Here is a 13,319-nt window from a genome sequence, read left to right as displayed (position 1 = left end):
TTCAAAACAATATCTTAGAAGACTTTCGAGGTTATACTTCACGTTACATGTGCTATAGATTTTCAGTACTGGCAGTGAATATCGGAACGCAGCCAATATAAGCATTATGGATACATGTCACGCATGCGCTTTCGAACAAACTGAACAGTGATAAAAGCTGCGTCCCGTTTCACGCATATGCGCGCATTTGTCTATACTATACGTGACGTGTACTATAGATAAATGCGCGCATATGCGTGAAACGGAACGAACTCTCAGGGTACGTTCACTTTGGGCGTTTACGCGCTTTGAGCGTCAGTCTATCTTTGTTCTATATTTAAACAACAATAAAGACAGACTGACGCTTAAAGCGCGTAAGCGTCCAAAGTGAACGCACCCTCAGTCTTCTCTCTGGTACTACAGTTTCGTCATTTGCCTTATTTCGCGCATGTGCGTATCATTTCTGCATGATTTTGAGAGTTGCGCTACTGTGTGAATATCGTGCTGTGTTATTAGTATATTGTCGCCTTGGAGCACTTTGGAGTAAAGAAAGATGGCAACGGTTAGTAACGTGCGATTGCTGCTCCTTGGAATTCTCTGTATTTTTGTCGTAAAATTATGCAATGGCGCGGCGACGGACATCGAATTGGACGCTAAGGCACAGCTGCTGCATCGTCTCGACAGTCTGAATCTTTTGCTCTACACTTTCCTATTGATTTTAACAGTTTTAACGATATGGATGTTCAAGCATCGCCGCTTGAGGTTTCTCCACGAAACTGGCCTGGCTGTCATCTATGGTAAAGTCGTCGTCTGCTATCTGTAAATTTCTCAGTAATTTCTCGTTCTGTTTGTATGCAAGTCAGGCTGATGCCACCAGTGAATTAGTTTTGAATAATATCGCATCGATCAATGTATTTTATATCTTTTTGTACGCACTTTTTTCTTAAGTGCAATTTGCAACTTTGCTATGTTTAACCTTCAAAACATTGTATATATGCGTATATTATTTTAATTCTATAATCTTGTTGAAAATTGCGTTTTATAATTTTTGTTCGCGTAATTTCATGAATGAAGGTAAATATAATTTTATAAATTTATTTTTAGTATATTTCGCTCAGAGAGATGTATGTAATATATGTATATTTACAATTCTTATTGTATTTTGTTATAGTATTTTTTAGAATTTTATAGACTTATAGAATCAATTTATGTACATAGTCTCTTTAATTAGTTCTAAAAATATCTTATTTGTATCTTGAAAAGAGTTCTGATAAGATACTGATAAACACAATTATAAATAATTTTGTTTTTGCTAAGTATATTTTATCTATTGTTAATAAAGTAATTTTATTTATCTGAGATTACATTAAGGTTATTTCTTGTTGCAGGCTTAATTATAGGAGCAATAATTCGCTATGGTTTTGCCACAAGCAGCACTATTCTGCACATGCCTGTAGTTCCAGATAATTCTAGCAAATACAATCAATCAGTACCACCTGACACATTATGGTTACGCTTTCCAGAAGACAAAGGTGGTGGCATTGTGAAGAATAAAACATTTGCATATTCATTCCGTGGTGAAATCTACAAGGAAGATAATGAAATTGATTTAAAGGTAATGAGATCAACAATGACTCATACAACAATGATGACTCATTTTTCTTTTGTGTAAAGACAAGATTGGTCTTTTAAGTATTTATTTATTAAAAGTTTTAGAGTTGCAATTTTGAATTATATGTGTTATTATACAATAATAATTAACTTCAATTACAGGCAACTTTTGATCCTGAAATATTTTTCAACATTATTCTACCTCCTATTATCTTCCATGCAGGATATAGTTTGAAACGTGTAAGTACATTAATTTGTTTCTTTGTATGTTTGTTAAAACATGTGATAATGAAAATTTTCAGTCAATAAATTCTTGCAGAGATACTTCTTCAGAAATCTGGGTGCCATTCTTATGTATGCTCTGATAGGAACTTCCATATCAGCTTTTGTAATTGGGTAAGTTTACTCTCTAATTTCTTTATTGTTTTTCTTATTTAATTTTTTTAAATTAATTTTTTACCTTAAATATTGTTTTGTTGAATACATTTTTATATCTATATATATTGTTTTACTATAATTCGTTACAACTTTTTTATATATTATTATTAGAAATTATATATTTTTATTAGAAATGAATATTTTTATTAGAAATGTTTAATAATTAATTCAGCAAAATGCGCAAAATATTATGTTTATAGCAAATGCGTATCTTTTGTAATGTGCATAGGTCATGCTTTTAATTGAGCTTATCAGTTTCTTCTTCTGTTGTAAACAGATATGTCTTTTTAATGACTCATTATGTTTTTTTCTCTTAATACATGAAATATTGTTATTTTTTAATAGTGCTTTAATGTACGGCTTTGTACAATTGATACCGCATCTTTCCACATCGTTCACGTTTCTGGATACTCTGTATTTTGGCGCTCTGATATCTCCTACGGATCCTTTGACAATAATATCCATCTTTAATGACTTACATGTGGATGTTAATCTGTATGCTTTGGTTTTCGGCGAAAGTGTGTTGAACGATGCAGTCGCTATCGTTCTTAGCGGGTGAGTGTTCTTACTATTTAATAGTAGAAAAGTTTAATTCAAACAAAACGATGCTTATTATACTAGAATAAATATTTTTGTATCTCAGCTCGATACAAAACTATGCAGAGCGGTATCAGTTGGGATCCGGCGGTTTCGAGACAGTAGCATTCTTCCAAGCATTTGGAGACTTTGTAGGGATTTTCAGTCTGTCTCTCTTTATCGGTGCCACTATGGGTTGCATTACTGCGATGTTGACCAAATTTACCAGAGTGCGAGACTTCCCTCTCTTAGAGTCGGCATTGTTCGTCTTGATGTCCTATAGTACGTTTTTGATTGCCGAAGCTGCCGACCTTACAGGTACAATTCAACAACTGATCATTCTCTTTCTTTCTCTCCCTCAAAGAAAAATATTTTGAATGAAAAAACTAACGATCTTATTTCTAAGTTCTTTATTGGTGAATTTCAGGTGTGGTTGCTGTTTTATTTTGTGGAATATGTCAGGCACATTACACATACAACAATCTAAGTCCAGACTCGCGTCAACGCACGAAGCAGCTGTTTGAACTTCTGAATTTCTTAGCTGAAAACTTTATATTCAGCTATATCGGAGTGTCAATGTTTACTTTCCCAAAGCATCATTTTGATCCTGGTTTTATTTTTGCAGGATTTGTATCCTTATATATTCTCATGAGATGATATTTGCTTATAAAGGAGAATATTGTCAGCTAAAATTTAGAACGGTAGATTCTGTTTCCTTAACATCTGTTTACAGCTATGTGCGTTGATAGGTCGCGCGGCCAATGTTTATCCGCTATCATTCATTTTGAATCTGGCACGAAAACCAAAGATTTCGTTGAATTATCAACACATGTTGTTCTTCGCGGGATTGCGCGGCGCCATGAGCTTTGCACTTGCCATTAGAAATACCGTGTCGGATGCTAGACAGGCTATGTTGACCACAACGAGTCTTATCGTTATACTGACGGTCATTCTGCAAGGTGGCGCGACAACACAATTCTTAAGCTGGTTTAACATTCCGTGAGTAAACTTATTTTATTATATTTTTATAAATATCTTTCATTTTCACGCCCCCTTCATTTTTTGCCTTTCAATCAAACATCAGATTATGTATTCAAAACATTTGTTTATGAGAAAATACATATTTTTATTAATATATAACACTATTGTTGTTTTTTTTAGCTAATTGTTTACATATGATTTACTTAATTGGTCTAATATTTTTATGTGCAGAGTTGGGGTAGACGAGGAAATAGAAGGACTTTCTCACAACGGAACGCGTAACGTAAGTATAACAATTTTGTCCTGATAAGTTCTCTGTATTAGAGCTAGTATCATGTAAGTATGTAAGTATCATGTAGCTCTCTGATAGACAGTTTATATTCTTACTCTATAATTTACAATTTTTATAATTCCGCACATCATCTCTATTTTTCAATTTTCACATTATATGCACTGAGATAATTGATACAGTATAATAAATTGTGTTTATATAAATAACTAGAAAAATTAATACTAGGATCATATCTAAACCTTAAAGTAAACAAATTCTGAAATCTAATGATGTACAAGAAATTAATTAAAAAAAGTTAACAAACTATCGATAACAGACATAATAAATCTGTATTCGTGTATTGTATAATATACTTAAACTCCAGTTGAACTTTTGCAAAAAATGTTGCAGTGTTTTTAATCACTCGTGATTACTCTATGTCAAAAGAAAAACTAAATCATATTCCACCGAAATCGCACAGGTTGCTTATTTTTGCATCCAAAGAATTTATTGCATGCTAGCATGATTATTATTTTGCTCGTGCAACTCTTGTCAGTGAAATGTAAATATTCGCGGTTAAAGAGAACACCACAATCCACAAAACCATTTAATTTTATAATGTTAATAGTCTGGCGGCGATGGTGGCTACGCTGATTTGGACACAAGTAGGGAGAGAAGTGTGCCGGTACGTTATTACAATATCAAACATTCACTAATAATCGCTCTCTTGAGTTTGAAAATTTGAAAGTTTAGACGAATTTACAACAACTCTTTTGTGTATTTTTCTATATAGCTCACATACGTTATTTACATGTTAATTTATTATTTACGCAATATTAAACATCAACACACACGCGACATATATACAGGATGTTCCGTAATTGCTGTACAATCTCTCGTAGGCAGGAAAAAGGAGTAAAACTGAGTCGAAAAGTTGTGAAATCAGTTTTTCTATTACTTATAATAAAGGAGTTATTATTGAGTAAATCAGGCTAATCAGCGCCGACCTTTAGCCGGGCGCGCGTAATGAGGTGTGCGTTCCGCGCGGCTCACTGACGCGCGCCCGGCTAAAGGTCGGCGCTGATTAGCCTGATTTACTCAATAATAACTCCCTTATTATAAGAAAAAATGGTTCAGAACTTTTTGTCTCAGTTTTACTTCTTTTACCTGCCTACGAGAGATTGTGCGGCAATTACGAAACATCCTGTATATATATATATGTATATATATACATATACAGGGTGTCCCAGAATTGCCGTACAATCTCTCGTATGCAGGTAGGAGTAAAACTGAGTCGGAAAGTCCTGAACCATTTTTTTCTATTATTTATAATAAAGGAGTAATTATTGAGTAAATCAGGCCAATCAGCGCAGACCTTTAGCCAGGCGCACGTCAGTGAGCCGCGCGCCTGGTGTGTGTGAGTGCTCACTGACGTGTGCCTGGCTAAAGATCTGCGCTGATTGGCCTGATTTACTCAATAATTACTCCTTTATTATAAATAATAGAAAAAAATGGTTTAGGACTTTTCGACTCAGTTTTACTCCTTCTATCTGCCTACGAGAAATTGTACGGCAATTCTGGGACACTCTGTATATATATATATATATATATTATTATTAATATATACAAATATATTATAATAATATAATAATATCTACACAGATAATTATACATCCAGTGCATAATTATTGTATATTATTTTTTAAGTAAAAACTGATAAGATTAATTTTATGTGTGTGTATAACACATGTGCATTCACATAGTGCACACGCGCGCGCGACAGTGACAATTTTTCTAAAAACAGTTAGATACACGAGATGTTGCTTTATTAAAACAAACGCAATTTTTTGTTTTTTTTTTTTTTTTGTTTTTGTTTTTGCTATGGCATGCGAATGTAAATTTATAATTTAAGTTAAATTTCTTAATTGCTGCAGCTTTACATTTCATCAAAGCTTTTGGTTGAATTTTGTCTTATTGACTGCATGTGTCTTTTTGGTTTTTTCAGTATGATTTTTGTTATCCATTCTGTATGTTGAAGAGTAGCTGGAGAACACAGATAATTTATAATTTATTAACAGTATATGAACTCACACAAACATGCTTAATTCGAGCCATGAGAATAATGACGAATAAGAAAAGCATGTATTTTGTTAACTAATAACAAAGATAACTTTCTAAATGCAAGTTGCAAAGAGAGTGTTATTAATTGATCGTGGTATAAAAATGTTGTTACTGACTTTTATATATTTGCACATATGTATATAATGTAACAATGCTCAAGAAAATACTTCTAAAATATTTAAAAAAAAAACTTTAATATTTTATTTAATTTTGTATAAGAAACATTTATTTGTGTGTAAATGTTAGAAAACTTTGCGCGTATTGCTTTTTTAATTAAAGAAAAAAACATCGCGCAGGACCATACAGGATGGATAACTGATAAGTTGTTCACATTTCACAGTATAATTCTATGCAGGATGGATCATTGCCAGGCAGTAGCAGCGGCGGCTCAAAGCCGAACGAGAAAGCATTGCTCGCTCGAATCTGGGGCGATTTTGATACCAAATACATGAAGCCTCTATTGACACATTCCAGGCCTACATTGTTAGAAACATTGCCGGTCTGTTGCAATCCATTAGCAAGAATTCTTACTACCACACAACAAATGACGCAGGTACGTAATGTTCGCTACACTCATTCTTATTACTCTGTCTCTGTGAAATATTTATTTATTTCTATTATTGTATAGACGGAATACTCTTTTTCATAGATTACTTCAGTATTTTATTAAATTGCGCGAGCGAATAAAAAAGATACATAAAAGATTTTTTGAAATTGTGTGTAATGTTTTGTTTTTTTTTTTTTTTTTTTTTTTTTCTTACATTGCCAGGATGATGTTGCAAGGAAAGCCGATTCGGATTCCGACTTCTGTCTGGAAGATCGCGAGCTGGAACGGCGCCGGACTAGCGTACAGCCGGTGAGTTTTCATCAACCTAATCTCAATTGTACTGTTAACCCATGCTATCAGCCTAACAACAGCACCAATCTGGACGAGCCCTATGTAATTCTCAATTTACACAGAAGGTAGAATTAATAAGAAGCCTAAAAATTTCTAACTACTTCCTGTGTATCTAAACTCTTTTTAGGAGAAAAAAAAACAAAGTCGTACGTGTACATATCCGTATGGATAAATTTATACGAAAGAAGTGTTCGAATTTAAATTTATAATTTGATAAGAACAGAGAAAAGAAATGAAACTCGCTGATGTAGATCACGTATAATTTTTCTCGATGTATTATTTTTACAATGAATTATTCTCGTTGTGTGCAGTCTGCTTTGCATTTTTTATCTTTGTCACACTCTGACTTTAGTTTTTTGCAAATCTTCGAAGATTTTATTCTTTTTTCTTTAGTGAAACACTTGATTTTACTTACTTGTTTTTCGCTTGGATAAAACTTTTGTTTCGCTCGTATCCGTCACTTCTATCGTATCATGTATATGTAACGCTTTGATGGCTGGTTCAAAGTCGTACATATTCCAGATCAATTATTAATCGAAAGTTAAGCATCTTTATTGCATATTTGGATTTAATTATGATTTAAATTTGAACACTTCGTAATTTATTTAATTAATTTTTATATAAATTATATGCTTTCCATGTGCATCTAACTGTTATATTCGAGTTTGCGAAGTTACACTCTTTTTGTTCTATAATATATAATATATTACTATCTCTTTTTTTTATATTTAAATTTTTTTCTTTTACATTATTCTCATTTTGAAGTGTAAACAGTATTAGCCGACGGCTATGAATACACTATGTAAATAGTTTTATATACGTTCTGCACGATGAATTCTATATAAAATAACAATCTTTCTTCCGGATGTGTAAAGATAAAAAACTGCATATGAAATAAAAAAAGAAAGGATATCAAATAACACAAAGATAACAAATGTATTCTCCGTATTGTCACATATTGTCCGTATTTTCAAATTCAGGAAGAACATTTGTTTCGTGTTTTCCGTAGGATTCATCTTGTACGTACGAACGACAATATGTAAAGAAAATATAGTTTCGCGCGATAGAATGTTTATCAAGGAGTACTTTACAGTGATATCACAATGGCCTCTGTATTCTTTTGTTTTGTTTTGTTTTTTTTTATTTTTTTTTTATACAAGACAGAATGTTGACAGAATGTTTATGTTGTATTATATAAAGCTAACTTTATCGAAATGTGTAATTTCTTTTGTTTTCGATTTTGTCAACAATGACAAAGGCCGAGAATTTAAATGCAATAACAGTGTAAATCGTAAACAAATTTATTCAATCTTTATGAACCTTATTATATTTTTTTCCATGGCATAACGATAAAATCTTTTCAACAAGATTACCTACATATTTTTATTCTTTGTTATATTAATTGCCTTCTAATAACCTTTGTGTTATACAATATTATCTTAAACTCATTCTCGAGAACAAAACCTCGCACGAAAATATTTTATTTCGCATTTTTGATTTATTTTTGCACGAAGAATTTTTCCTGATTGTATGTATTATCATTTCAATCACATTCTGTATATTAAACTATTCTGTTATTGCATTCGATACTTCAATAAAGACCGACAACATTGCAAATTGTAAATACATTTTAATCAGTCCGTTTGAACAAGGCAAATGTATGTATCGCTGTTTATTAACACAAACTAACATTTCTTTGCCGTGATCTCACATTATCATAATGCGTAAATAATGTGTAACAAACTAACCGCTGTTGTGTAAAACAGGAAGACACTGCGTGTCTTTAATTGTCACGGTGATTTGCAGCTACTTAGAAAATTAACACTGCTCTAGTCTAGTCTCAGGATTTGTTTAATAAATACGCAATTAGTAAATTAATGAATGAATATTTAACGGTAAAGGAAAACCGTAGCGTGTGATATTTGTATTAAAACAATATAATGAATTTTTCTCATGTAAAGTAACTTAAAATTAAATGTTTAATATATTTATCTTCTGAGAAAGAATAAACTTTCGATCTACTTTTGTATATGTTGACTTTTATATATAGTTATTGTTTTGTTTCAGCGTTTAAATCATACAAAAAATTCTATTATAAGATCATCATTCTATTATAAACCTAACTTGAAAATTATGTTTAATGTAAATAAAAGCCACGAACGTTTTTTTCTTAGTTTATTGTTTATTCTTTAGCTAAAATCATTGTAAATTATTTGCTGAGCTCTTGTTTCATCACCACGGATTGTTTTTACTGGTTTTCTTTTTAGAGAGAGAGAAACAATCACAGTGATGATGATGAGTATTTTTATTTTGATTCTGATTTCGATGACAAAGGAATGAGAAGTGGAAGAATGGTGGAATATACTCCGTTGCGCATATTGCAGCTGGAAAATCGATCGACGAACGATACATCTATATAAAAAAAGACAAACTTTTCTCTTCGAATTATTGTGATTTAGGTATAAAAAGATATAAAAAGTGACGTGGTGATTTTTCTGAAAGTAATACAACATGTACACAAATAATGTTTCGACATATATGTGTACATGTATTTCTATATATTTTGATGAATATATATAGGATAATAAAAAAGAAGAAAAGATTTGGAGTTTGAGAAGCACGTAGTACGAACTAAATAAAGTTTGCGGCATATAATGCCATTTTTTTTTTCAATTGCACGCGATCAATCGTGATCTGCAATCAAAGAATTGTCAAATCGTCGGTATCTAACTTAAAACATCAAGCCGCAAGTTTGAAGCTTCGATTCTTTTTACTATGTTTAGTGATTTCGTGCGAGTAAATCTTTTCTTTCTTGAATAGTGAAAAAATCACTTGTCAAATCTTGTGCAACATTCGACTGTAACATTAAACATAATTTTCAATATTTTCATTAATTTTCACATCCTTAAAACAAAGATGTTAAGGATAGGCTCAAGTTATTATTTTTGGTTATCCTTTTTTTTTTGCTAAACTTTTCGATACTTTCTATATAAATTTATTTGTAAAGGTGATAATCTACAGTGAGTGAAAACGACATTTTCACGCATGTAATGTAATGAAATGTAAAAAAAAGGAAAATCATTTTGAGGATTATTTTTTCTAGTAAATGATTGATAACAGATATAAAATAATGCAATCACGTTTGTCAATCATCTGTGCGCGAGCGTACAAATTTACATAATAATTTATGTAAATTTTTAATTTTGAAAGTGATAGAGCATCAAATTTCTTTAGTTTCCTTTATTCACTGTACTTTCTTAGTTATTATTTTGCATGGAACCAAAAGATCTCTGGCACATTAGTCATTTATTTTAATATACCTGCATGTACTACTTTACGCGTAGTATTTATCTACGTACTTTTAATTGGTTTTTGTTTAGTTGCATATTTTTATTTTATTTATTCGCAGACAAATGTCAGGAGCCTCTGCACGTAGATCGCAGTTGTGAACATGACGTTTTAGATTTATTCTACCGCTCCTATGTACATACATTTGTTGTAAGTGATTTACGTTTAAGTAATTAATTATCAAGCGTTTATAGTTTAAGATATATTTTTAAGAATAAGTTATATTGTTTCCTAAATCGTCATGTCGACATCTCACTTGTTGTACGTTTAAATGCTGCATTGACGTGCATTCTTGTTGAGAGATACCTCTACCAGTGATATTAAGAACTTACATATTTACGTTTGTATACTAACACGATTACACATTATTACGATTCGATAAGAAAGTCAATGCTGCAGTTGCAGGTTTTAGCTTTTAAGTATGAACCTTTCAAGCGGGCCTGTACAAGTTACAACGTAGAGAGCCTCGTATCCACTTATGGACGCGATTCTTTTTGCTACCTCTCTGCCGCGCTTGCATACCACATGTATGCACGCTCATATTGAAATATGCCTTATTCTGTTTGTTGCCGTCTCAGTGAGATAATATAAATAAAGAAACAAGTTTGTAAACTTTCGTTTGCACTTGAACAGGCTTGTTTTAGACAATAAAATCACGATGTTTTTAAATGGTTGATTTAATTTAGTTGGTTTTTAATTAATTGCTAACTTTTCCAAATCACATTCAGTATTGTAAAGAACAATCTGTTAAACAGAAAACAAAAATCGAATGGAAATAAAATCTTGAAGTACGATTTGTTATATCTCTCTGCTGAGAAATCAACATTCGAGTCGAAATATTTTATTTCCAGTTTATTTACTTGATTTGTAATTTGAGAAACACTTGAGAGATATGTCTTGAAAGCAAATTTATTATTATTCTTTCTTTTCTACAAATGACGGTAATATCAGCCCGTACGCGTATACAGATACGATAAGAAAATTCGTCGATGTACAAGCCGGAGGAGCGATTTGGAATTGAGTCTTGATATATTTTTAATACTTTTGTGGGACAGTTGGGGACAGTGATGATGATGAGAGAAGTTAGTCCGGGACCACTACCGCTACATACACGAGTCGCCCTGCCAGGTCTGGTTGGTAGACACTTATAAAACTATATTTCCATAACTATGTCATTTCATTGTTTTATTTTGCCGCTCATTATATATCTTGTACGAGGTTTTGTACTTTCTATGATTAGTTAAAAACGTACGGTAATTGTGGAACAGTAAACAATTAATGTCGATGCTGTTTCCTTTTTTTTTCTTTTTTTTAATACGATAAGAGTTTATAAAGCGTACATATAAATGTTGATATAAAATTTTCTATAAAAAAAAGTTATGTCACTGGATGTAATAAGTATTTAGAACTAAGTAAATTTATCGTTAATTAAATTAAAAATTAATAATCTCTTTTTTTTAAATATATTTCATCCGTCAAAAAAAATTCTATGTATAATCATCGATTAAGTACAACGAACAAATAAAAACAAAATCTTGTATTGTAAAACATTATAATGGAAAAAATGTTTAATAGTTTTTTCTTTAAATGTTTTTATTGTCTATATATTTTAAAAGTAATGTATTATAGTTTATAATTTATAAAATAGTTTATAAATTATATGTACAATTTACAGTGTGACTTCACACAAATTAAAATTGTAAACTAAATTGTGATTATTTTGAAAATTCACTATATAACTAAAGTGATAAATGTATCGTAAAATGTATACTCCAACCAATATATTCACATACACGTATATATTCATATTCATACAAATAATAACGCTGCCGATTGTGACGATAAATTTCTCCAGACGATTATATATTTGTATGAAACTAATGATCATGTATATGTTCGAAGTAAGCATGCAAAGTAAAGAAGATCATTCTCATTAAACATCACAAAATTTTTAAGGGGCACTTTAACATACGTTGTACATTGGCAAACGGAGTATGCACGTGTACTTTTAGTTAGAAGAAATGTTTTTTATATTTATCGATTTTGCTAGATCTGTATAGATATTACTCTGGCGACGAAGGGAAAGTATAAAATATATACACAGTAGAGCCGCCGACTGTGAAAATCACGCAACTATAAAGTCGTACAAAATAACAATATATATAAAAATCGGCTCTTATTAATTGATGTGCTTTATCATATGGTCACAGCAAGAGACGGCCAAACGTTTTTAAATCACGCGTTGCTTGTATTCAAATATTTTGTTACATACATTTATGACAACGTATACGATGATAAACAAAGAATATTTAAATATTTCGATTTGTATCTTTGATTTATTCTTTTTTTCTTATTGAAACTTAGACGAGTAAACAAAGCAGAGACATTTGTACTTTTCCCTCTCTTCCGACATTAATCTAAACACCTTTAGTATATAGTTTATCAGAATAAATAAGAAGACAAACACAAGACACAAGTGGATTGAATCTTAATTTAATCGTTGGCTGTGAAGATTTGATAAAAATTGTTTGCGGGAATATACAGATAGATATTAGAAGAATAAAGAGTGAATCCTTTAGATAGAAGAATTTCTAAATATAAATCTTATACATCTAAATATATAAAATAATATTTAGAATAGCAGACGTTTAAAGATTCCTGTTTGTTCAACGCAACCATATTGAATTACAATACCAGTAGTGAGAAATATACAACGTTGATAGAAAAGTTTATATTAAAACTTCCTTATCATTGTGCATTCATAAAAAAAAGTCATATAGTTCAGTTTACGTCATAATTCAATATAGTTGTAGCGAGACAAACAAGAGCCTTAATTTTTGCAAGTAAATCATTGTGAAAAACTTTGGTTTGGGACAAGTCGTATTAATTTGATAGTCGTTGTAGTTAACAAAGTCGTAATACAAGAATGAGCACATTGCTCTTTCATATAAATATATATATATATATATAAATAATGTTTGTGAATCTGGCGTAACGTGTAATAATATATTGCAATATTATACTTATGATGGGTATGTAATAATGTTGTGATACCATGTACTAAACCATGTAGTGTTTAATAAAAGATATTTGTAA

The 13,319-nt window shown here is 31.2% G+C and overlaps 1 protein-coding gene across 7 annotated transcripts; it reads left to right on the top strand.

The window, feature by feature from the left end:
• Positions 1 to 422: 422 nt before the first annotated feature.
• Positions 423 to 11,770, top strand: LOC109857358 (sodium/hydrogen exchanger 7). Of its 7 annotated transcripts, XR_002250492.1 has the most exons (14): positions 425 to 776; positions 1,368 to 1,594; positions 1,753 to 1,830; positions 1,910 to 1,986; positions 2,374 to 2,583; positions 2,672 to 2,922; positions 3,032 to 3,234; positions 3,338 to 3,603; positions 3,817 to 3,868; positions 4,485 to 4,541; positions 6,318 to 6,530; positions 6,747 to 6,833; positions 10,285 to 10,373; positions 11,279 to 11,364. XR_002250492.1 is itself a non-coding variant. In XM_020433573.1 (13 exons), exons 1-13 carry the CDS (start codon positions 533 to 535, stop codon positions 9,293 to 9,295), a joined length of 2,118 nt encoding a protein of 705 aa, XP_020289162.1. In that variant the 5' UTR covers positions 423 to 532; the 3' UTR covers positions 9,296 to 9,763. The 7 variants fall into 7 exon arrangements, 6 of the variants coding, with proteins under 6 accessions (XP_020289162.1, XP_020289188.1, XP_020289179.1 ...); XM_020433573.1 differs by lacking the exons at positions 10,285 to 10,373; positions 11,279 to 11,364 and adding an exon at positions 9,143 to 9,763 and having other exon boundaries at positions 423 to 776; XM_020433590.1 differs by lacking the exon at positions 10,285 to 10,373 and having other exon boundaries at positions 424 to 776; positions 11,279 to 11,770.
• The last annotated feature ends 1,549 nt before the right edge of the window (positions 11,771 to 13,319 follow it).

This window comes from Pseudomyrmex gracilis, unplaced genomic scaffold (genome assembly GCF_002006095.1).
Source record: "Pseudomyrmex gracilis isolate BER0280 unplaced genomic scaffold, ASM200609v1 scaffold_5, whole genome shotgun sequence".
In the NCBI taxonomy this organism is placed as follows: domain Eukaryota; kingdom Metazoa; phylum Arthropoda; class Insecta; order Hymenoptera; family Formicidae; genus Pseudomyrmex; species Pseudomyrmex gracilis.
This window is presented reverse-complemented; position numbering and strand designations above follow the sequence as displayed.